The sequence below is a fragment of the Panthera tigris genome, chromosome A3, assembly GCF_018350195.1.
Source record: "Panthera tigris isolate Pti1 chromosome A3, P.tigris_Pti1_mat1.1, whole genome shotgun sequence".
Classification (NCBI taxonomy): Eukaryota; Metazoa; Chordata; class Mammalia; order Carnivora; family Felidae; genus Panthera; species Panthera tigris.
In genome coordinates this window covers 88,806,475-88,831,658 of record NC_056662.1, presented here as the reverse complement: position 1 = coordinate 88,831,658, position 25,184 = coordinate 88,806,475, and the positions used below count along the sequence as shown (strand labels likewise).

The 25,184-nt window shown below is 55.6% G+C and overlaps 1 protein-coding gene and 1 long non-coding RNA gene across 12 annotated transcripts in view; one reads left to right on the top strand and one right to left on the bottom strand.

Annotated features, from left to right (window-relative positions):
- SFXN5 (sideroflexin 5) overlaps positions 1-18,457 on the top strand; it is a 116,786-nt gene extending 98,329 nt beyond the window's left edge. For all 11 annotated transcript variants that reach the window (XM_042981730.1, XM_042981721.1, XM_042981729.1 and 8 more), the window contains one exon: positions 15,306-18,457. In XM_042981730.1, coding sequence (XP_042837664.1) covers positions 15,306-15,383 — 78 coding nt within the window. In that variant the 3' untranslated portion in view covers positions 15,384-18,457. The remainder of the gene's footprint in view (positions 1-15,305) is intronic.
- LOC122237353 lies at positions 112-13,409 on the bottom strand. Its single transcript, XR_006215820.1, has 4 exons — positions 13,239-13,409; positions 7,978-8,061; positions 1,343-1,406; positions 112-547 (listed from the first exon to the last, which is right to left on the bottom strand). It is a non-coding gene; the product is annotated as an uncharacterized LOC122237353 (long non-coding RNA).
- Positions 18,458-25,184: the final 6,727 nt, after the last annotated feature.

Genomic DNA, 25,184 nt, shown 5'->3' with positions numbered 1-25,184 from the left:
ATGTGGTGGGAGGGAAGGGAGCAACGGGGTGTGCGTCCGGCTTGCTGTTTTTGAACGACCAGGCAGACGTGAGCACTATTTAACAAGATAGAGACACGAAGGGAGGTGGTTTGAGGGAAGAGGGCATGTTGAGTTGGATGGACACGTGAGGTTCCAGGATCCTGTGGAATGTGCTAATGGGGGTGCCCGGTGGGAAGTCGGCTCTGGGCCTGGAATCCAGGAGAGAGGCCTGGGCTAGAGGGACGGACGTAAGGCCACCAGCATAAAAACAATGATGGAAGCCAGGGAGTGTGTGGAGAAAAGAGGCCCTGGGGAGGAGTGGCATCCACAGACCAGCAGCCAGTTTGGTAAGTTCAGAGCTAAGTGCGGTTGGAGGGGGGTGGGCCGTCCGCAGGGGCAGGCATTCCTGAGAAGTTGAGCCCCATGAAGTTGAAGTGTCCCTTGGTGTCCCAGACGATGAAGGCAAACCCTCTCCCCAGGAGTGGGCCCAGCTGAGAGGTGAGGAAATAGGGTGGCAGGGCTGACGGCTCTGTCCAGGGGCTTGGCACTAAGGGAAAACAGAAATAGACCTGCAGCTGGAATGAGATGTGGGATCGAGGGAGGCTTTGATTTGCTTATTTTTCCCATTTTTAAATGAAAGAGATGGGAGCTTGTGTAAATACAAAAGGGAAGGTACCAGGAGAGAAGCAGAGGACCGAGGGAGGGGGAAGATGGGGAGAGCAAAGTCCATGGAGTGGGGGCGGGGCAGAGCACAGACCGGGGATTCAAGGGATTTGCCTTGGCTGCGGAGAGCCTGCTCCCCACTTTAGGAGTGGGGATGGAGAGAGATGCAGTTGGGGATGGTGTTGGGGGGTAGGGAGGTTAAGGAAGTTGTTCTGATAGCTTCTGTGTCCTCCTGACCGAGCAGAGAGGATGGCGAAGGGTGGAGGAGGGGGAGGCCAGAGGTTTGAGGACTATGGAGACATTCGGAGGGAGAATGGGAAAGACAGCTGACCAAGGAAGTTAGAGAATCTGGGTGGGCAGTGCACCAGGTCTGCTGTGAGGATGCAGGTCTGTGGGTGTGGCCAGGGCCTGTGTGTCTAAAGGAGCCGGGGCTGAGAGGGCCACAGGGTTCACTCCGCAGGTTTCATCTGGCTGGCTGATTCGGGGAGTCGGTAAGCCATCAGGAGGAATGGCGGGCCCCGGAATCTTAGCTGGGTGGGTGAAGATGGGCGAGTAAGCTGACCGGGGAAGGCAAGGTTTGACAGAAAGGCAGACCCAAGGGGGTCATAGAATGAATGTGGCATTTGGAGTCACTGAACTCTTGGGCAGATGGAGGCTGTGGCCACAGACTGGCACTTACCAGTTTGCGATGACAGGCCTGATCCTGCTCAGTCCTGAGAGAGGTGGGCGTTGGGGGCAGGTTCCTGGAGGGAAGCCAGAAAGGTAAAACTGAGGGGCCTGGACTGTGGGCCCTGAAGACCCAAGGTCCTAAGTAGGAGGTAGTGAGCCAGCCCCGAGCCCTGAGGTCCCAGGAGGGTGAGGACTAGAGTCACTTCCCCACACTGAGCCCCAGAGATTTAGAAGGAAACCAGAACGGGGTGGGGCTCCTGTCTTGGAGGGCCCAAGGCACACTGGGGTGGGAAGCCCGGTGTGTGATATGTGCCAGGAATGCCCTCATGCCCGCAGGGCCCAGCCTTGCTGTGAGGCCAGGGATACCCCTTCCCCCATGAAAGCTGAAAAGCCGTTACCTGATGTTTGGAGATTCTGAATGGAGCCAAGGGCTCCAGAAGTTCTGAAGGTGGGAGAGAGGGCACTTCTCGGTGGTCTTGGCATCCCCGTCCTGGAAGGGCTGTGCCCAGCACTTGCCAAAGTGACTGCATCTCTCTGTACAGTCAGGCTAAGTCTGCAGTTCTAGGCGAGGGTCAGAGACACTTGTAGGCACCACTGTGTTCAGAAGCTTCGGGTAGGTCTCCTATCTCTGTCGCATGGGGAGCGACCTAGGGCAGAGAAGCCTCACAGGACAGAATCGGGGACTGGCCTGTTGGAAGGATTGCTCAGTTTACCATCCTTCTGGCTCTGCTGGGGAAATGGAGGCCCAGAGCAGCCCAGGGACCAGACCAACGTCACAGAAGTGAGGCGGTGATATGAGAGGAACCCCCAGAGGCCCATTCCCAGGCCATGCTGCATCTACTTGTTCTGTAGGATTTTCTCTCCTCCCTCAGCCACTTTGACTGCACTGAGGTAGTGGAGAGATGGGGGGACCGGGGGCCACCCTACTCTCTGGGGGGAAGAGCCTAGGAGTGGGCCTTTGGCAGGTGTTCCTCTGGGGCAGATGATGGAGAGATGGCTGCAGTCCACCCACCCAAGCCTCTGGCTCTAGCTGCAGGAGGTGGTCTCAGTGAGCAGGTCTGCCCTCACAGAGGCTCCCAGTCAAGCTTCAGGCTCCTCTCTTCCCTCATGTCTGCCTCAAACAGGCATGGAAATGGACCAAAGTCCCTCTCATTGAAACCCAAGCCTTTTTTTTTTTCTAGACTGGGAAGAATGTAATCATGGCATGAGAAGTCTGTTCTCTCGAGAAAGGAGGGTAGGGATGTGGTTTTCAGTGCCCCTTCCTCACCTGCATCAAGTCCACTAGGATGTAGGCAAGGCTGGGGGCTTTATGAGCTGTTTTGAGGCCAATCTGCGACCTGTGGCAGCAAGGCCATCAGCCAACTGGCTGAGAGGACCTCATTCCCTCCATCCATACTTCCAATTAATTCTAATGAGGTACAGCTTCTGCCGTATGGGGATCATGTCTCACATCCCAGAAGCCAGTGGGATTTGCCATAATAAGTCTGGACTTGCTTGGGCTGACCCATCCTTGCCAAGAGTCACCAAGGTTGTCAACAGGAGTAATAGCTGGAACACCAATTAATTAATTAGGGGACTTGGAAATAGAGTTTAGGAACTTGTTTCTAGAATGGTTGGCCTGCAGTGATTGGTGTGGAGTTTCCAACCCACTAACCCCAGAGGTTGAGGAAAGAACTTCAATCCTCCCTTCAATCCCTGGGAGAGAGTTTTGCTGCTCATTTCAAATTAGTATTTCTGCCTATTAAAATGGTGCTAATTTTAAAATTAAAATTGCAAACAATAATAATAGCCACCATTTGCTAAGCATCTACTAGGCCTGTCAGCATGTTGGTAACTGTGCATCCCTTGTTGTATCAAGTCCTCCCAATGCCCTTCAAGTCTGAGGTATTATTGACTCTTAAGGGATGTTACCTAGAGCGTTAGCATTAGGTGTGCACATCTCTGACTCTGGGAAGAGATTTTGGCTGGAGATGGTACCTTTGGTGCCTGGGGGGAACTGAAGCCAAGGAAGGGGTGAGGTCATTGTGGGAGGAAATAAAGGCATCAGGAAAAGGCAGGGGCAGCCAGGAGCAGAGGGAGGACCCTGATGGAGCACCACCATGGACCCTGAGGACAAGGTCATTTCAAGGAGGAGGGGCTCTCCGCAGAGTGAGCTACTGCAAGGGGACCTGTCAGCTGGGTGTGTAGGCAAAGCAATCTAGGAAGCGAATGATAGTCAAGTTTCTCTGTGTTCAGAGAAGCAAGCTCATGAATGGGAAACCATTCAAGAACAGTAAAGAAAGTGGCACTCCCTGGGTGTTCCATTGATGGGGGTGGGAGCCTGGAGAGGGCCAGTAGGGGGAAGGAATGCACAGGAGGGGATGCACGTAGCCCAGGGCAGAAAGGCACGGCCCTGGGTCCAGTAAGTAGAGCAGCCTGCTTGGTGGGGGAGGGGAGATGGGAGACTAGGACATGACAGTCCTATGAAATAGGAGTCAATATTATTCTGTGTTTACAAAGGAGGAGACTGAGGCATGCCTTGCCCAAGGTCCAAAGGTGGTAATGGTGGCTCCATACTCACGAAAGGATTTTATGTCCCTCCTCAGCCCACATTTATATCTCTATAAAATGAGAAGGCCCAAGTCTGAGTCCCAGATGGCTCCCTGATAATGTATTATTATGAACATTCCAGCACCCTCAGCCAACCCTCCTACCCTTCATGGGGAGTCCCTGTCCATGTTCACAGGGACCGTCTGGAGTAGGTGTTTGTGCCTTTAAACTTTTTTTTTTTTCTCTGAGAGAGAGAGAGAGAGAGAGAGAGCCTGAGAAAGCCTGTGCTCAAGAGCAGGGGACAGGCAGAGAGAGAAGAGGGAGAGAATCTTAAGCAGGCCCCACACCCAGTTCAGAGCCCTACACGGGGCTGGATCTCAGGACCATGAGATCATGACCTGAGCTGAAATCCAGAGTTGGATGCTTAAGGCTTAACCAACTGAGCCACTCAGGTGCCACCTCTTGTGCCTTTAATCTCTACCCCAGAACTGGGGGCAGGGGGAGGGTTGTTAGTAGGCCAGCAGGTAGGGCAGGGAACCTCCTTAGGAAGTTGAGTGTGAGAACAGGGGGGTAAGGTCTGGCCTTCCTTCCAGATCCCAGGCCGGTCACCGTGCAGGGAGTGAGTGACCCTGTGACCTGTAGATTAGGGCTGTGAGGCACTGGACAAGACTGTCTCAGTCAGGCTGTGCCCAGGCATGGACCCATCCACACCTAGATTCTGTTTCCCACCCCATAGATGCTGGGTTGCTTTTCCCTTCCTCTTGTAATTATGAGAATCATGTCATAGCCCCCTGGTATCAGACAGCCTCCATTCTGATGGGATGGGCAGAAACCCAGTGAACAACAAATGTCAGGTGGTGGTGTAGTAACATGAAAATAAAGCAGAGGACTGTGCTGGGGCTTTACCAGAGGCAACTCAAGGTCACATGGATTGTGGGGGCCACCATGGCATGTGGGGCCTGATTTGTGGTGGCCTGTCTGGCCACCCTACAGTCCTCTCTGTAGATTGGGGCTCTGGGTTCCAGCAAATGTGGTCATCTCTGTCCTCCCCCAGACACACACGTGCATAAACACACACACACACATACACACACACACACACACACACACACACACACACTCACTCTGTGCCTGTGGCCCGGGTCCCTAGAGGAAGATGTCCAGAGTCCAGTCTTCATGCCCACAGCCTTTGCTGCCACAAGAGGCTGGACCAGGGGATGGGGAATGTCCCTCCAACTCTGACAGCCAGCATTCCCCACCTGGGAGAGTTTCCAATCCCATTTAATGAACCTCATGTCTCCTTGGAGCAAGAAGCAGTACCTTGGCCAAGTCCTCTCCCCGTGTCCCTGCCTGTTTCTGTCTCTCTGTCTTTGTGCCTCTTTCTCCCTTCCTCAATTCCTCTCCGGCTTCCGCCACCACCCCCCCAACCCCATTCCCCTCGCTTTTCCCCACTATTCCCTTGGGAGCTCGGGGGCTGGGGAACAGGGCTGCACATACAAGCCGGAGCCATTGTTTGACAATCTGTTTTTGTCTTCATCTTGTTGGCAGGCGGCAGGAGAGGAGCAAAAGGTTAATGAGGCACTGTGCAGCGGGATTACTGCGTGAACGGGCGGGCGGCGGGCGGGCGAGCCAGCCGTGGTAACAGGGAACTAATTAGGAGCAGTTTAACAGGAGGAAAAAGTGAAATCTCCTCTTCACCAACTGTCAATAATTAGCTGATTTGGTGAGGTTGAAATGTGTCCACAGGAAAAGGTGGGGCTTTTCTGTGGATGAGTGAGGCATTGGGGAATAGAGGCCACTAAGAGCTCTGCCCTGTCCATAGGTGGGATTGGGGCTGGCGGTCACCCCACATCCCCCAGGCCCACCCTCCTCCAGAGGCAGAGGCTGGCATCCCTTAGCCTCAACTATCCATATGACCTTGGTCTTAACCTTAAAGACCTCAGTTTCCCCAGCCATAGGGTGGTGGAACTATGTTTCTTCATGGCTCTGCCCATTAGGATTCTGGAAGCGAAACTATTAGACCAGGCCCTTGTTCTGGAGTTTGAAGAGCTGACAGCAGGCCATGCAATCTTGAGTCAGATGCTGACCCCATCTGACCCTCAGGTGTCTTGTCTGCAGCACGAGTGTGCCCTCTGAGAGCCACCTCTGAGGGCCTGGCGTGGCTCAAGAATGCTGCCAAATGGTTAATGGGCAGAGCCTGGCCTTCCTGGGAACTTGCCTTGTGGCCCCTGGACCCTCACTTGACTCTTCTGGCCTCCCAGCAGCAATAGGGACTGGAGTGGGGGCACAGAAAAGATGGGCTATGTGCCTCTGGCTGGCTGCAGGTGAAGGAGAGAACCCTGGGCTCTTCCATAGGGCTAGGGGGCTCTCTAAGTGTGTGTGCATCTCTTTTCCCTGTACCACATGCCAGGTGGGAGGCAAGGAGTCAGGTTCACCAGTAGTGAGCACCTGTTTGCTGTGTTGGCATGCCCTGCAGTTGCTGGTTGGTTGGCCTTTGCTCGTTGGCCTTGCCTGACAGCTCAGCAGAGGACTTCCCACCTTCCCCTGCCCCTCCAGCTTCTGCCAAACACCTTGACTGGAAGAAAAGACATCATCAGAGGCCCTCAAGGCTTCCTGCTCAGAGCCTCCCATGTCAGCCCTGCCAACCCCACCCCCACTCAGCCTACCCTCTCCTTACCTCAGCCTTAGAGGGTCCGGGGCACTAGAAGAAGGCATGTTCTGAAGAAGGCTAAGGCCCTCGTCACATCCTCATACCACTCACAAACCACAAGTCACCCTGGCCCCAGAGGGTGGCTCTTAGAGGCCACATCCATGCTGTAGATGAGGTACCTGAGTGTCAAGTTCAGCCACCCCCTTCTCATTCCCTACCCCCTCCCTGTCTGGGAAGAGAATATGGGTGACCCCACTGGCAGCAGAACCTCTACCACCTCTCTCCCCATCAGCAGCTCTGAGGAAAATGGTAGTTTTCACGAACCAGCTTGGCTGGAAGCTGTGACTTACCAGAAGCAAATATCTACCCCAGCTTGCCTCTCTTTCCCCTCTCTTTCTCTTTTTCTTGGGAAAGCATTTGAATGCCCAACCAAGAATGGGGAAGAATTGGGAATGAGCTCAGGTCTATATTCAGGCTGTTCTAGAAATGACCGCTCCTCCAGGAAGTCCTCTCTGATGAGCCACACTAGGATCTGTCTCACCTCACATAGGTAGACTTCGGTGACATGTGTTTCCTGTGTCCCATCTACTACCTCAAGACAATAGTCCTTTCTCCCTCTTTCAACACATAAGGATGTTCCTAGGGCTGAGAAATAGAGCTCTTTATCAACACCTAATACAGAGTGTGGCTCATCTGGGCTTACCCCGGTTCCTGCTTCTCCTGCTTTTGCGGTGCTGTTATGAGGCCAGAGGCAACGTCTAGAGGGCATTGTGGCCCTCCTGAGTCCACAGACATTCACCTTCTCCCAGAGCAGGGGCCTCTTCCCTCTAATCTCAAATCCATCTCCCACTTTCCTTGGAGTTGTTTGTTTGGGGTTTTTCTCGTTTACTGGTTTAATCAGTCTCTACTGAACTCCAAAGCGGGCTATTTTTGCCGTCAGAAATCTGCCGCCTCCCCGCCCGCTGCTTTCTTGGAGTTTGCCCACAGGACCCCCCAGGAGGGACGGATGGGAATGGCAAAGCCACTCAGAGCCCAGGAACGCCAACGCCACCTGTCACGTTGCCTGTTCCCCACACTCCCAGCCCAAACCTGCATGTGCACACAGGCCCACACACAAGCACACACATGAACATGCACACACATGCCCCAGTGACATCCTCCAGCAGGGCCACCTCTCAGCCTGTCCCTCCTGGTTCTTTCTAGGACCTTCTAGAAAGCCTAGCTGAATTCAGGACAGGGAGGGAGGAGGCTTGGTTGTGCAAAGCTTCCGCTGAGAGGATTAAAAGCATCAATATGTGCGAAGCTTAGAACATGCCTGGCCTGTGCACAAACAAGGGCTCAGCCTTGTGAGCCATGAGGAGACACCCGTGAACAAGACTGGGCCTGGGCTCTAGGATAGCCATGGAGTCCTTCCTTCCTTATGCAGCATCACATGGATTTTCCAAGTTTCCAAAGAACTCTCTCACCTGTTTCTTGATATTATCCTCATGTCAGTCCCAGGAAGTAGAAAATCTTCCCACCACACATATGGGGAAACTGAGGCCTTGAAGCTGAGAAGATGGAGGACAGAGAAGGATTCTGAGATTGATCCACCAGGGGGCACCCAGGAACAGTACAAAGCTCCAAAATGGGGAGGGGGTCTGAGCCTCCACTGGGTGCACATTGCACAGGGGAGATGGAAGAGTATAGACGGGATCCCTACACTTGGGGACCTTCAGTTCAGTTTGATTCAACTTCTGCCAAGGACCTACCGGCTTGAACTGGGGTGAGGTGGGGGACTGCTGTGTTCATAGATGATTAGTGAACAAATCGCCTGCAACTGGGGATGTGATGGAGATGGAAATAAATGCAAGGGGCAATGGATTTGGTTTGAGAAGATCAGAGGAGGCTTCCTGGAGGAGGCAGCCTTAGAGGATTAAGATATAGCTAGACTTGGGCCTCAAAGGCTAAACATACAGTGTACTAGAAATGGAGAGCAGCCAGTAGGTGAGAAACCTGGAGAAGGTCCCAGAAGGCTTTTAGCATCCAGCCAAGGAATCTGACATTCACTGGGAAAGCAGCGGGAGCCAAAAGCCAGCAACCATAGGCCTGACCCACAGGGTATAGGCTCAAGCCTCAGCTGCTCTCCAGCGCTGTCCTAACACCTCTGCCCTCTAGGACACTCGGGACAGCTTCACGAAAGATGGGGCCCAGACTCGTGTGCCTAAGCAGGACCCGAGGCCTGCTCAGCCCTGAAGAGAGAGCGTGGGGTGTGCTGCCCCTTACGTGCTAGACCTGAAAGAGGCGTCAGACACACAGGGTCAGTCAGGTGCCGGCCTGGGCATTGGACCCCATGTCAATGTCAGCACCACCTGCAGATGCAGAAGCCCAGAACCCTGGCCAGGAGCAGGAGGCAGCTTTGAGCCATGTCACGGGGTCACACTGAACACCCCGCCCCCCCAGCCCCATGCCTTTGAAAAGGAGGCAGAAAAGCCACCAGAAGAAAGGCAAGGAGGAGGAAGTTCTTTGTAGTAGGTAAAAGCCCCTGAGAATGGGGCACAGGCCAGGGATCCAGTTTCCTGTTTGTGTCTGGGCACCTTAGCTCCAGGTTCAAATATGTAAACTATCCGCCGGCCTGGCTGCAGGTGTGTGTGCTCCCAGGCTGCAGAGGCAGCGGTGGCCCCAAATGCATTCCTGACTCGGGCCCCCCACCCATAATGAGCCGGGAGACAGAGGCAGATAGCTCAGGGTTAACCCTTCCTGCACCACCAAGGAAGACCCAGTCAGGCTGCTCTAGGGGACTCTGGGGCCAGCTGGGCCTTGGGGTGCTCAGGGGGGCTGGGGGTTTCTGGACATGATGATTCATGTTTTCTGCCTCCCTCTTTCAATGCAACTAAAAGTTAGGGACTATCTGCTGTGAGGGGCAGCAGGGTCTGGCTGGGTAGGGCACCTGGATGAGGCTCTCTGGGAGCCAGGGTGCAGGTTGTACCTCAGGGTCAGGGAACAGTGGCTGGGCAGCACTCTCTTGGGCAGAGCGGGTGTGTGTCCAGCAGGCCCACGGCCTCCTGGCACCGCCAGTTCTGGGGCTTGTGGGGGACTATCAGACAGCTGATGACTTCAGCTCTCTCACTGGTCCCTGCAGCCCCCACCCTCCAGGGCTCTGGCTCCCCATCCCCTGCTAACTGGCTGTCAGGTACCTGGAGAGGTGTCTACCAGATGAAGAGAGGGAGCCAGGGGCTCTTGCCTGCCCCCTGAGGCCAGCCTGGAACTAGGTCACCCCTCCTCCCTATGGCCACTTCTTGCCCAGCCCCCTTTCTCCTCATCCCATTCTCCTTGTAGGAGGCCCCTCAGAGCTTGTTGAGGTCAGAACCAAGCCCTGCCCTCGGCCCACTACCCTGGGCCATCAAGCCTTTACTGGGTTGGTACTGGTGACCCCTCTTGCTGCACCCATTCCCCTTACCAGGCCTTGGCAACTCCCTCACTCCACAACCCACCCATGAACCTCTGTGGCCAACACGCCATTTGATCTGCTGCTCACATGGCACATAAAGCCAGCTTCTGCTTCTTATCCATCAGCCCCCCCCACCCTGAGCAGCAGGGGTGCCCCCAAAACAACAGCACAGGCCTTTGTCTCTGTCTCTGGTTGGGGCAGCAGTGGGGCACTCTGTATCTGAATCACATCCATTTACCAGCAGAGCCCTGGATGTGATAGCTGTGGAGGAGACCCAGGACCCCCACACCTCAGAGAGGTGATCTTCAAACGGCACAGGGGTCTTTCCTGTGGGGGCCTCCCGCTGAGCCCAGCGGTAAAGATCCCCAATGGTCCCGACGCCCGTGAGATCCGCCATTGCCCCAGCCCCAGCCAAGGCTAGAGGAGTCTTAATGGACAGCCAGTTGAAGTGGCCCAGGATGGAAGTGAGAGTCTGTGCCCGGGGTCAGCGCTGAGTTGGGGGTAGGAAATCTGGACTCCAGAGGTCACCAAATCCCGTTGTGAAGACTGAAGCCTTTCAGCCCTCATTGGGACCACTCAGAAAGCTGTGCCTGGTATCCATGCTGCCTGGTGCCTTGGCACCCCCTGTCACTGATTCTGTTCCTTGGGCTGGTCCCTCAAGGCTACCATCATGGGCTTGTTCCCTTCAGCCGCCCCTCAAATTTGCCTGTTCTCCAGGCCTGGCGCCCTCCCCTTCCATCTGTTCTCCTGGGCAAGTTCCCCCACCCTGGGGCCTCCGGCTATGCTTGCACATCCCAGGTTTGCTCTCCCACCCAGACCCCTGCCCAGAGCTCCCGAACCCATGCGCTGTCTGCCTCCCTGGCCTCTCTGCCTAGGGAACTCAACATGACCAAGCCTGAGCCTGTCACCCTCCCACCCTGACCCGTCCCCCTCCCGCATTCCCTGCCTCTGAGAACGGCGTCACCAGCCACCCCAGCTCCCGAGCTAGAATTAGGAGTCATCCAACGCACAGTCATCTTCGACACCTCCCTCTCACCCCCACATGGGATTGGTCATCAACTCCTATGGGTTTCTCTTCAGAAAGGATTCAGTGCCACCCTCCTCACAGCCCCGCCGGCAGCATCATAGGGCAGGACCTGGCACCTCTCTCTTATTCCCACAGCTGCCCCCTCACTTACCCTCTGATCCGTCCTCCACATCCACCGCCACCAGAGAAACATTTCTAAAATGGAGTCTGGATCATGGCCCACCCCCACTCAGAATCCTCCCGTGGCTCCCCATGGCCCACACTGACACGTTCGTGTGGCCCATAAGGGCCTGCCCGTCCCAGCCCCACCTCCACGTCCTGCCGCATTCCCTACATGCCCAACGTTGCCCACACCAAACGGGCCGTGCTGGCCCGCCAATGCTTTTCCTGCCCTCTCTTATCAAAATCCTCCATTTTATTCCCGGCCTACCTCCTCTGAGAAGTCTTTCTTCCTGATTCCTTTCATCAATACGTGGTAACCCCCACCCCCTCCCCAGTTACCATGGCACCTTGTCTCTCTGGGATCCATGTGCTTTCATAGATGACTCCTCCCCTAGACTGTGAGCTACTCAAGGGCATGGATGAGATAGACTGTCCATCTCACCTGTCCATCTCTGTGTGCCCAGCCCTGGTGTATGGAGTTGACAGCCATAAACGTCTGACGTGAGGGCTGGTTAATGTGAAATGAGAGAAAAAGCCCCGAAGGCCACTCTGTCCCCGAGCCTCTGCTCCTGAGTACCTCAACCAGCTACCCCTCCCCAGAGCCTTTCCACTGCCCGCATCTCCCCCCTACATCCCTTCTACCTCCTGCCCTCAGCACGGTGAGGAGCCTGGGGGACCTGAGTCAGGGACAGCCCCCGCAGGGAGGATGAGGCCTTGGTCTGCACCCAGGCCGGCACCCTGCAGGGAGCGGGTCGAGTGGGCCGTGGCCCCGGCCGTGGTCCTCCACCGCGGTGGTGAGCAGCCTCTCCGATTTTAATGCGGGCCTCGGTGCTTCAGTGAAAGCCGGCATGGGAAGTTGCTAATAATGGCACTAAAATAAAATATGCTACATCTGTTATGGGTAGCAGAACAAAATTAGCTGCTCACACCTCTGACATCCAAGATGTCTTAACTTAAAATACTCCTTGGCTTACTTTACATCATTTACTGATTATATTTAAAAGAAATACAATTTTGCAATTACTGTTCTTTCCAGTGTGATATCTGTGCATCATTTTCCTTTTATGTTTATATATTTCTCCTTCATTAGTGCAGTCTGAAGGGTGATTAGGATTCTTCAAACATTTTACAGAGGTTAAACGTTGATTAAGATTTAATTATTACTGTAAATAGCTTGGAATGACATATGGTGCAAAAGCCTGACATATGTGCATTTGAATAAATGAAGTGCTATTTCCCAGGATGCCTCAGTAGCTGTTTAACAGCTTTCCCGAAGGGTTATGTTACACCTCATGGTAAGATTGCTGGGATGTTATATTTTGTTGGTTTTTGCAGCTGAAAGCTAAGAACAGTTTTCCAGTTTTTTAAAAACATTGAATATTTTAAATACCTAAATTGTTTTGCACAAATTTTTGCTAATTTGTCTAACTAGGTTAAACATTTTCAAAAGCATTTAGATTTTTAAGCGTGGGCGCTGTGCATTGTGTCAGTGGCAGCATGGGGACGAGGGGAGCTGGTGAGGTGGAGGGGACACGGAGGCCGGCAGGGGTGGGGAGGGAAGAGGTGGCTTGAGGAGAGGGGGTGGGGAAGAGGCCTGGGCCCTGAGCCTAGCTCTTGTCTCTTTGGCCCTCTTCAGTGGCCAGAGCCTGGGTATGGGGGTACCGTGGACCACAGGGGAAGGGTCCCCCTTCCCCAGAAACTCCACCGTGCCCACTGGCTCTAGTCCACACTGAACTCCCTCCTTCCTGGCCTCTGACATGCCCGGTCTGGCCATGACCGAGTTCTTTGAAGGCAGGGCTGGTCTATGGCACCTTCTGCATACTTCTCAGGGTTGCCCTGTCTTGACATACAGCAGGTACCTGGGACCAGGTTTGGCTGAACTAAGCCACAAAGGCCCGGCACTTCCTTGACTCTGCCTAGGGTGGAGACCACACCGAGGCCCCCCCTCACTGAAGTAGCACCTCCCTTTCAGGTTCCCTCAGGCATCCTTCCTGGCTAAGTGTCTGGAGCTGCAGACCAACATCTGGGCTGCTGTAGAGCCTCCAGGGGGACCTTATTTCCCAGTGCCTTCTGCCTCCCTTCTTTCCATTCATTTATTCAACACTTACTGAATACCTCCTGTGCACTGGCAGTGGGCCTTGAGGGTGCAGGGATGAACACGATCGCACGTCACGTTTGCTGCCTTGTGGAGCTTGCAGTCTAAAGTGGAGAGGGGGAAGACGAGTGGACGGTCAACCTCAGAAACAAGTGATACAACTGAGATGCAAAAACTGCCAGAAGCTGTGGGGGGGTCCCAGGAAGTGGCCACACCCAGGCTGGAGGAGGGAAGATGTCTAAAACTGAGATGTGGAAGATAAGCCCAAGGAGGAGCCCGGCAAGGGGGGTGGGGAGAGGCGGTGACAGAGGGGCAGTTCAGGCAAAGAACCAGGGTGGGGAAAGCCCCGTATCTGAGGCATGGCAATAAGTAGGCGTGTGCAGTGTCTCCAGCCCCAGGCGCAGGGCGAGGCTAGGCAGGGGCCGAATAGCGCAGGAGTCGAGAGTGTTCCCTGAGGACAGGGGGGTCATTGAGCCATTTTATGAGGACGAGAGGGGTGCCCAAACTTGTGGTTGGGAAGGCTCGCACTGTCTGAGGCGGGGGTAGACGGAGACTTGAGGGGAAGGAAGGAAAGAGGAGGTGAGGTGGTGCCAGAGCATCACTGGGAGCCGGGTTGGGACAGGGGCAGATGGTGACTTCAATCCCGATTTCGATTTTAGGGTTGAGTTCAAGTGCCTGTGAGACATCCATGAAAAGGTCTAGTAGACAGACCCTGCATGCCCAGGACTCAGGGCAGAAACATGGCCGGAGAACCCGCAGATCTGGGGAGTCCCCGGGAGGGTGGAATCACCCCAGGGCTTGTGCAGGGAAGAGGGCCCAGCCAGACGAAGCCCCCGGTGACCCTGAGAAGTGTCCAGTGGATGTCACAAAGTGCAGGGTGGCAGTGACTTGGGAGAGAAGGATTTTTGTGGATTGTGGTGGGAAGAGAAACCAGATTTGCCGTGGGTTGGAAAGTCAGTGGGAGGTGAAGAGGTGGAGAAGGCCACCTGAGACAGTGCCTTAAAGAAATCTGGTTGTGGGGGAGGAGAGAGACCAGGCGGTAGCTGGAGCGTGACGTGGGGTTAACGGGACAGTTTATCAGATGAGAAGTTCTTGTCAGTGTTGAAACGCTGATGGTCGAGAGTCAGTGGACTGTGAAGGTGGGAGACAGCAGGAGAGTCTGGGAGTGGGCTCCCGGAGTGGGCATGGGGGAGATGGACCCCAGGAGGTTCTGCCTTCTGAGGGGAGGGGTGGCAGGAGGGCAGGTGCGGAGCAGCGTGGACAGATAGTTCATGGGTTTGATGGGGGGATGCCGAGGGGCTTCTTCTGTTGTCTTCTGCTTTTTCTCTGAAGTAGGAAGAAGGCTCTTCTGCTCAGGAAGAGTGGGGAGCTGAGGGTGGAGTGACTAAGGAGGGCGGAGAAGGTTTAAGGTGGCCCCTGTGGAGAATGAGGGAAGGAGCTGACTGGGCAAAGTGGCTGGGAGGAGGCGGTTTGCTGGTCACTGTGGGGGCCCAGCAAAGTCAGGTTCAAGAGCATGGTTTAGTTCCTCTAAACCTGGGCCTCTGCCAGTCAGAGCTGGAAGGACCTTTGGGCTAGAGAGTGGCTGGAGCGACAGCCCCTGGTGTCCGGGTTGGAGTGGGTGGGTGTGAAGACTGAGCTGTAGGGAGTCTGGGGCTTGAGGTCTTCGATGTCTAAAAACAGATAGGGATAGTGAGTGGGGTACTGGAAGGATAGGGACTGTGGAGTCCAAGAAGGTTGAGTTTGGGTTTCAGGACTGTGGGTGGAGCAGCCCTGGGTGGGGACCAGGTCCAGGGTGGGTGTGGGAGTGGGAGTGTGCCAGGAAGCAGACTGGGCCCTGGGAGATGAGGAAGACACGACTCGGAGGTCAGAGTGTGGGACATTCACCTGCATGGACACACCGTCAGAGGAAGACACAAGACCTAGCCAGGAAGGGATACTGTGGCAGGAGGGCGGTAAAGGAGGATGTGTCAGTAGGCGGCAGTGGGGGAGAACTTTGGGCACCAGGATAGTCTTAATGCTACTCCCAGCCTCCACACTCACCCGTCCCCCCTCACCTTTCTACTTTGTTCTCTCTCCTCAGATCGAGACATCCCAGTTAGAGCCTGAAATTGCCCGGGCCACGAGTAGTCGGACGGTGGTATACAACAAGGGGCTGTGAGTGGTGGCCGGCCGGCCTGGGGATGGAGTGCTATCCAGGCCGGGGAGCCGGGGGCGGGAAGGAGTCTCCCGGCTGCACCTGCAGGGAGGGGCAAGCTGATCCCACCGGTCCTGGGCCACCTGGGGGAGCACTGGACCCACAGTGGTAGGGAGACTAATCTATTCACATGTTAACATAAGGGTGAGGAATTCTGACACATCTCCTATAAGAAATAATCAAGTGCATTTCTGGGCCTTACGTGGGGTTGTCAAAACTCTACTCAGCACAATTATCTGTGAAGCTGAAAAATTGTAGAGTGCCCACGGGATAGACTTAGGATCCTTTTATACTTTGGGTTTTTTTTTTCTTTTGTTTTTTATCTGAATCAAGTCTGAGCCTTGGCTGCAGTGGCCCAGATGGCGGCAGCGGACCAGTGGTGGCAGTAGGAATAGGCCAGGGGGCTGGTTGGGTTGGCAGAAGGGCTGGTAGATTCAAGACATTATGGTGACCGGGCCCAATGGCTCCCTGAGCTGGGCTGGGCTGGGCTGGGCTGGGCTGGGCTGAGGGTAGGGGAGGCAGTCTACACCTCACAGGAGGAAGCAGCTATGACTGAGGTCCTCAGGAGGTGGCCCAGGGAGTCAGAAGCACTGGAAGCCTCTGGAAGATTCTGTGGGCAGTTGACTCTGAGTGTGGCTGGCCTTCATCCATGCTACAACCTGCAGAACCAATCCCTCTACACGAAGCCCAGTGCCTGGGGCTGGGGTCACCCTTCATGGAATCCCGATCCATTCGAGGCTCCAGCTTCAGGCAAGAAGCCCCAAGAAGGAATGATGTTTGGCTGGAATTGTGGGCCTGCACTTTGACCTCTGCAGGGTGACCCTCCTTCTAGTCACCAGGCTGGAAGCGGGGCTGTGGGGCTGAGGATGGGGCTAGAGCTGGAGCTGGACCAACCTCCATCTGGGGGGCTCTCAGGCCCCAAGGCTTCCTGCCCCATCCCACTGCTTCCCAAGTGGGAGGGTCTTATGCCTGAGTGCAGAGGCAGGTTTCTAGGTACGAATCTGAGAGTCAGCATCAAGCCAGGAACTGCAGGCCCTGGCTGTGGCACCAATGGGCTGTGTGACCTTGGACAAGTCTGCTCCCCTCTCTGAGCCTCTACTCCCCATCCGGAACCAGAGGACTGGATCAGGGCGTTCCCACCGACTCTTCCAGCTAACCTCGTCTTTGCCTGTCCTGCTCAGATGCTGGTCATCCCAGGCACATCCCCAGTGTGGACACTGAACTGGGAAAGGGGCAGGCCCCTTTGGGAATGGCCTCAGGAGCTAGACCTTGACTTTCTGTATGTGAACCCACATCCTGGGAACACTTGATCTTTGCCCCTTTTCAGTTCTGAAGGAGGAGATAGTGTGGGTGGCTGGGCCTAAGTGTGGCTCCACACCCACGTGCCACCTCTCACCCTGCACCGGCCTCCGAGGCCACTTGCTGCTGGCTCCTGTCTCTTCCCATTGGCAAGCCAAGAAAAGGAGAGGCCTGCAGGGGCTCTGCAGAAGACAGCAGGACCCGAGGTGAGGGTGAACAGGGCAAACAAAGAGGAAGCATGGGCCCCATTGTACCCTTCACCTGCCCCCAGCTGGAATGGAGCCCTCAACATGCAGCCGCATGGCCTCCTCACCTCCCTGGTGACTCCACCTGGGGAGAGACCTGGCTGGAGGTGAACACAGGCATGTGCAGGAAAAGACTAGTGCAGGGCAGCAAGGCTGTGGCCATGGGCAGCTCTCACCATCCTCCGTGCAGGGGTGGTTGTAGGAAGGTGGGTCTTCCATAGGCACTGGCACCATGTACCCCCTCAGAACCCCGTGCTGTCTGTGAGGACCTCCCAGCCTGGCCCTGCTATTTCTGCAGAATGCTGCCCTGAGGGCCCCCCACTCTCCTGAGGAGCAGCACCCCCCTACCAGTCAGGAAGGGGTGAACACAGAGCAGGTAGGGAGAACAGAACAGCAGAGAAAAAGGGGCAAGTATTTTTGAGCCAATCCTGCCATGATGTGACCGTGCCAATGACAGGCTGGGTGTTTCTGGGTCCCCTTTTGAAAAGCTCTCTTCAAACTCACCCTACCCCCTCTCATTGGACCTTGTTTGTGTGCACTTTACCTTGAGACCAAAACTGCCCACCCCAGCCCCACTCCCACCCTTTCTGGAGATGTGGTAGAGATGGGGTCTCTCCGGCTCCCTCTCTGGACTGGCTGCCCTGGCCCAGCCCCACCCCAGCCCCACCCCTGTGGCCTTGTCATCTCATAACCTACTTACTTTGTCTCCTGGATGATTTCTGGTCATGCTCCCAAATGCAACTTCAGGTGAGCTAACGGGACTCCTCCTTGGGAAAGGGGTTGGCAAAAGATCTGTATAATACAGCTCAGGGTGATGGTGACAGAGGGTCAGTGGCCGTGCTGATAAGATAAGCCCTGGCTTGGCTGTAGAAAACACCATAAGGGAAACCTTTTGGCCAATATCCATCACCCACTCTGCTGAGGCCAGAGGAAGGGAGGCCTCGTGGGCAGACTGGCTCGTGACTGGGGAGGAGGCTGAGCTAGGTCCCACAGCTAGGGTGTGGCTGGTCCGGCTGCGCCAGAATCCAGGCCATACCTACAACTGGTTCTCTAGCCCTGGTGTACTGCCCCACCCCCCACCCCCGCCTTCTTCTAGTCACTTCAAACATTCTCTGAGGCTCGGGGATGCCCTTCTCCCATTCCGGAGAATAATCTGATGGTGCAGGGGCCAAAAGCCCAAGATGTCTAGGCGGCTGCTGGGTCAAGGTGGCTGATAGCCCCCTTTCTACTTCCTGATTGTGAGCTGGCTTGTTTTCTGTCCTGAGCCCCTGGCCTGGGAGAAGAGTGGGGTCCTCAGAGCAGAAGGGCCAGAGGACAGGGGCATCAAGTGCTCTTCCAGCCCTGGGCCGGGTGTGAGTGAGGCACAAGCACATATGCCTTGGCCACACCAAGGGGACTTTGCAGTGTCTTTTTAACCTTCTCAGAAAATTTCTCAGTCTCTGTGATTTATGTAATACTAATGAGTTGTGGGCAATAAATGATGGATTTAAAGCATCAGGGCTTGGCTTTGTGGGTTGTGGGTGGGAGCAATAGGGGTACAGAAACACAGTGGGGACAGGCCAGGGCTGCCTGAGGATTTTGTGGGAAGCCCCCCGAGGAAGGTGCAGACCCCAGGCTCCAGGAGGGGTCAGGCCATCTGGGAGGCACAGAGGGAAGGGGAAAGGAAAGGATGGAAGAGCATGTGAGGGCAGGAAGTTGGACAGAGGGCATGGGTTGAACTTTACAGAAGGAACACCCCCCCCCCTTTACAGAAAAGTTGCTGAGCACTCACTAAGACCCCACTGCAAGGCACTTGAGTAGATAGGGATGTTGGTAGATCTCATACTGTTGCTATCCGGGGGACACAGAGGGGAGTGCAGGTGGGAGGGTCATTCTGGACTGCCTGGGAGCCCAGAGAGTTTTCATAGGGAGGAAAGATGTGAGCCAAGTACAAAGGTACCAATATCCACAGTGTGTGCGGCACTAGCCCCAGGAATTCTGCCCCTTCCTAACTTCCCCACAGTCCCTCGGGGCCAGGCCTCAGCCACCTCCCAATAGTTCTGGCCCCTCTTCCTCTAGGAAGCCCCCAGAATCCCTGGGGAAGTGAGGCCTGAACTCTTTTCCTGGACCTCTAAGCATCTTCCACCCCTGCAGGGAGAAGTTGATGGCCTCCCACGGCAGGGGGACCATGTTGTAGAGGTGAGGTCCACGGCTGGGGTCACGTCAACCCAGGTGCCAGCCCCAGCTTGGCCCCAGCATGAGTGTTTGACTTCTAGCCAGTCACTTCCTTTATTCACCCATTAATTTGGTCAGGTGTTTATGGAGCATCTTCTCCAACAGAGCCTTGGTGTCTTTAGCTATAAAATGTCAAGAACAAGCATCACTCACTGGGCTGGTGTAAGGATTGGAGAGACCAGGTGAGGAATGCACCCCGACTCTTCACTTTTGCCTGCCACATGTCAAGAGAACTGCTGCCTCCCCTTACCTGTGCACTGGGCCCCTCTAGGAGGCTTGGGGAGGGGGGGCAGGAAAGGGATGGGGGCGGGGTCTGTTCTCAAAGTGATACTTCTAGGTCACGGGGCTTCTGGTCTCTGGGGAATTTCTTCGCTAACAGCCCCACTGGCCGCAGCCCCCATCCGGGCGGAAATCCTTGACTCTCAGGACAGACACAAATCCCTCCTGGGAGCTGTTTGTTGTTTTTAGCTGGTTTGGGGGCTCAGCTCCTGCCCAGCCCGGAGATCATTAACACTCCAGGAATGTGGCCTCCCTGGCCCCATCCCCACCCGCTGGCCCCTAGGGCCTCCCTCCTCCCACTCAGGCCATGATTAGAAGGAAAGTCAGAATGCTAGGGGATGAGGACAGTGATGAGTGACTCTTTCTCAAGGCCCTGGGGTACCTGGGATAATTTGCAGAATGGAGCTCCCTCAGTCTTCCAGAGCTGCTGCTGCTCCTGCCATCTCACCATACCCCTGCCGCTGATTAGCTCCTCAAACAGAAAAGTGTCAGCCACTCCCGAAAGGCCTAACCCCCATGTGCCCTTGCTTCCCTGCAGTACCAGGAGTCTCCTGGGCAGTGGCTGAAAAATGTTCATTCACTTCTCACGTCCCACTCTGAGGTAGCCGCTGGCAACCTGATCTAAGCTCAGAGCCTGACTCCTTCCTGACAAGGACATCTTCTCAACCAGAGCAAGAATCTGGGGCCCCACCTCACCCCAGTTCCCTGGGCCTTGTGGAAGGGTAAAGGGAAGGAAGGAGAAAGAGAAGGAAGACAAATGAGTGACAGAGGCACCAGGTGCCCCATGCAAATTCAGCGAGGAAATGAGGGAAGGAGGCTGCCCTCAGCCCCCTGGCCCCCCCGAGCCAGTTCTCCTCTCCGCACGGAAGCATGGCAGAGCGAAGGGCAGTACAACAGGGCCCTCACTCAGTCCAGGGGTGAACCGCACGAAGCTCAGCGTTAGGGAATGGGGTGGGGCAAGACAAGATGCTGGAAATAGAAGTGGGCCAGCTGCTGCAGGGCAAGGGGCAGCTGGGAGCCACTGGAGGCTTTAAGTAGGGAAGTGGATTCATCAGGCAACAGAATGGAGTGTATCGTAGACACAGGCAAGACTGCCGGCGAGACCAGGGGAGAGTCAAGGTGAGGGAAGACGGAGCCTAGACCAGGGGGTGGGAAGGTGATGGAGAGAATGAAGAGATTCAGGATTGCTCAGCTCTAGGTGATTGGTGGTGGAGAGGGTGGCCGAGAGAAGTCAGAGATGGCCCCAGGTTCCTGGCTTAGGCAGCCGAGGACATGGATGGTGGTGCCATTTCTCCGTTAAGGAACAGAAGGAAGAACAAATCTGCAAGCATTCTGCTTTACAAGTTATTAGAGGTCCCTGTGAGGTACTCAAGTCGAGGTGTTGGGACAACTGGATGTGCTTGTCGGGAGCTCAGGAAGCAGGTGGAGACTAGATACGTAGCTTGGCGTGTTAGCCACTTACTGAGCACCTGGAGCTAAAGGGACCGTGGCAACCACCCAGGGGGAGTATGTGGGGTGAGAACAGGAAGACCTGGGAGAGAACCTCCAGGAACCCCCACCTCTGAGGCCTGGCCCAAGACAGGAGACTGCTAAAAAGCTCAGCTGTAAGAAGGGTGTTATGGACTGAACTGTGTCCCCCCCAAATTCAAATGTTGAAGCCCCGATCCCCCATACCTCAGAATGCGACTGTATTCAGAGGTAGGGTCTTTAAGGAGGTTATTAAAGTAAAACGAGCTCAGCTGGGTGGGTCCTAATGCAATACGACTGGTGACCCTATAAGAAGAGGAAGTTTGGACACAGACGAACACAAAGCCAGCCATCTTCAAGCCAAGAACAGAGGCTTCAGAAGAAACCAACCCACTTTGAGCTGGTACTCTGAGCTTAGACATCCAGCCTCCAGAACTGTGAGAAAATGTACTTCTGTTGTGTAAACTGCCTGAGCACACTAACGCCAGGGGTAAGAGGAAGATGAGGAGAGCGTGGCATCCCAGAGGACAAGAGATGAGAATGAGGCTGTGCACATACTGAATAGGTGCTGGGAGGTGAAGGAAGACGAAGACCAAGCACGTCCTTTGGAAGGACCTGGAGAGAATAGTCTCAGTGGAGTGTGGTCAGGTCAAAAGCCAGATCTCCATGGGCTGAGAAGTGAGTATGTCTCCGACTGGCTGTCAGTACACAATTAACTTGTAAAACAAAGGATTTCCAAGAGACTGGGTTGTGAGCTGGGCATTGAGACATGACAGTGGCTGCAGCATAATGTGGGGGCGAAGGGAAGGCTTCCGAAGGCACACTGGGGCTTGCAGACGTTAATGGGTGAGAGGGGAGGAGCCTAGGGAGACAGGCAAGAGGAGTGAGGTCTCCGGAGGGGGGCGGGCCGGGAGGAGAGAAGGGTCTCAGGGGTAACAGGAAGCAGGTGGAGAGGATGGGTTGGATGCAGGTAGTGTGGATCTGAGGGAGGGAGGTTGAAGGGTGAGAGACTAGCTTGCCTGGCCCCTCCAGGTATACTTTGCACCATTCTCTATCCGCTCTCTGTCTGGGAGGCCTACTCGTATGGACTTGCCATTGGGCAAGTTTGGGAGTCTCCAGCGGGAAACTGAGGATTCGAGGAGGGTGACACTGGGGGGTGGATTCCGCGGGCCTCCCCTGCATCATTGGGCCTCCCACTCACGAAGGCTGCGGCTCCTATCTGGGGCTATCTCCATCCATCTGTTCTCTTGAGTTCTGGTAACTGCTCCTGCCCCTGCCTCTTCGGGCCCCAGGGCTGTGGGCCATCGTCATTGGCCTTGTGGCGCTACAACATCTCTTGTCAGGTGTCTAAAACTCGTGAATTGTTCCTTTATCCAACTCTCCTCAGACTGCCCCATTTGAAGGGACTCTTTCTTCCTGGCCCCTGGTTGATATGAAGGTGTTCCCTTGCAGTGCTTCTCATTTCTTTCTGGAGATGGAAATAAGGTCCTCTGTTGAGGGTAAGCAGAAGAGGTTTGGGCAGAAGGGTGACTGTTTGAGACATCCCCTGTGGAGAATGGGAGTGGATTTATCAACAGGAGTGAGGCCTCAGCTGAGGCTGGGACCTTGGACTTCAAGGGGTGCCGTCCAGCACACTCGTGGGATGTCCTCACAGACGCGGCTGCAAGGGCAGGTGGGGAAACAGGTTCAGGCAAGTGTGCAGGTGCCAGGCAGGTGCAACAAGGAGCAGTGGGGCCAGGGGATGTCAGAGAGACAACAGAGGGGCCCGTGGCCAGGAGCGCGTTATGAGGCCAAAGCATGGACATAGGCGACGACTGAACGAGTGAGCGGCAAGAACGTGTGGTTTGATAGGGAAGGACCTCTGAATGTGCGGTTTGAAAGAAGGGGTCACGTGACTGTGGCCTCTCATAAGCCCTGAGAGTAAGCGGTGATGAGGGGAGTAGGAAATGAGGGCCTGGGGTGCTGGGTGGGTTGTTCATGGAGACCCCCAGGTCTCGGGGAGACAGGAAGACCATGAGCTGGTAACCACAGTCTGACAACTGAGGGGGTACGACTGGGACAGGCAGCAATCCCGCCCACGTGCACAGCCGCACGCCCACACACACCCACACAGTCACACTCGCGCACACACGCCCACAGCCCTCCCAGACACTCCCAGACACCCTCACATGCACTCACCCTCACACACACCCCAGACAGCAGATGGGGCGCTCGGGTAATTGGTTAAACCTGTTCCCGATGTCTGGCTCCGCATTGGCAGCGCCTGTCTGACAGGAAAGCTGGCTGGGCCTGCACCACTCAGCCTGCTGGCCTCCCCGCCCCTCCCCCTACGGGGCTGCCCGAGAGCAGGGGCTCCAGGAGAGGCCTGTGGGGGGTGGGGTGGGGGTGCCGCCTGGCTCCCTCCTGGGCAGAACCCAGTTGACAAGGTGAGGGTTCCACGTAGTCCCGCGGGAAGCAGTCACAGCACCCATGAGGAGGAGCTGGTGACAACCAAGTGCAGAGATGCTGAGAGCACCAGCCATGCTGCTGCGGAGCCGTGGGGACTAATCTTGGAAAGTCCCGCGGACCGGCGGAGTGTAAAGATCATTCCCCGAAGCTGAGGCGCGTGGCTTGGGCGACAAGAGCGAAGAACCTGCGTTCCCGCTACTTAAGTCACATACAACATGGGGTTCTTACGGGCGTCATCAGTACCTCAGCCCATCTGACTCTGCAGGGCCTGGGAGGCCAGCCCAGCTGAGGCCATGTGACATAGCCAGGCTCTCTCGCGGAAAGCCTGGCCAAGCAGCCCCTGTCCACCTGTCCTCACCCCTGCAGGGCCCTGATCTCCAAGAGGAAGGAGCAGTCGAGGGAGGGCCGGGAGCATCATTCCTCGGCTTCTTCTCCCCTTCCCGGCTGCATCTGTGTCTCTTCGAGAGAAACTTTGGTTTGTTCCCTGGAGAGGGCCCAAAAACTCCCAAATTAGCAAACCTGGCAAGCCGGCAGCTCAGAAAATAGTTCATCCTGATTCCATGTTTTTCAGGCTCACAGAAGCCTTTATTAATGAAGTCACAACACCAATATTTACCGTCTGCAGGGAGAGGCACAACACGGGGGGGTGGGTGGGAGTGCAGTGGGGACTCCCGGCCCGCCCCTTGCAGGCCTGGCCTAGGAAGATTGGCAGGTTTCCTTGGGTCCTTTCCAGCCCTTTATCTGGATGACAGGGGCTGCTCTGCTGTGATCCTCGTGTACCTCCTCCCCCACCAAGTGACAGAATCTTGAGAGGAACAGCTCGCCCATTCCCCTGCCCCCACCGGTGCCAAAAGGATGCCTCCCCTTCTCACCCTCACCCCACCTGGGTGGACATGCTCCCCAGAGGTTATCCACCTGCTTGGCAGTGAGAGTGTCCACCCCAAGGTGAGGACTTTCAAGATGCCAGGAATGTGTTTCCTGGCTGATGGGGTGCAGAGGGGCACTGAGATGGGAGAAAGCCCTTTGGTTTCTAGCATTGACTGGACCCAAGTGAGATGCTGACAGGCTCAGCAAAAGGACCTTCCGTGCTTGGATCCCTGCATGGGCCCCAGGCAGCAAGTCTTCAACATTGACTTCAACATTAATCAAGCCCCCAACACATTCCAGGAGCCTAGAGAAGCATAAGTAAAGGCACAGCACAGGCAAAACCCATGGCTCACTGGGGGACAGGGGTGACATGGATGAGACTGAAGCCAAGGGCACCAGGAGCGAGGTAGGAGAGGTCAAGCCTGGGAAGGAAGTGGGGCAGGGGAGGGGGCTTAGGAAGGGTGTGACACAGTCCTGTCTGGGCTCAAGGAAGAGAACCCTAGCCACAGCATGGAGGTCCTCCTTTGAAGCGGCCTCATCCTTGGCAATCCACATAAACCTCATTATGTCTGCCATCCCTTCCCTCTCCTCCCAACCCCCCAGGAGCCATGTACACTGCTTCCCAAGGTAGAAGAAACCTTGGCCGTTTGTCAAGGTGGGCAAGCCTGGAAGAGAACAGGTGGGGAGATGAGTCAGCTGTGAATGTGTTGGGTTCAAGGTGCCAAGGGGGCTGGAGTGCAGCAGACGCGAGCAGCCGGCTAGGTGGCTCTGCAGCTTGGCAGAGGTTGGCTGGAGAGAGTCCAGGGAGCCAGGAGAAGTCCCAGACATGGATGCGAAGCCCCAGGCAGAGGGCACAATCAAGAGGCAGGTGGAGCAAGGAATGACCCTGCAGAGGACAGGGGCGATGAGGCATGGATGAGACTGGGGAGGGCTTGGAGAGACGGGA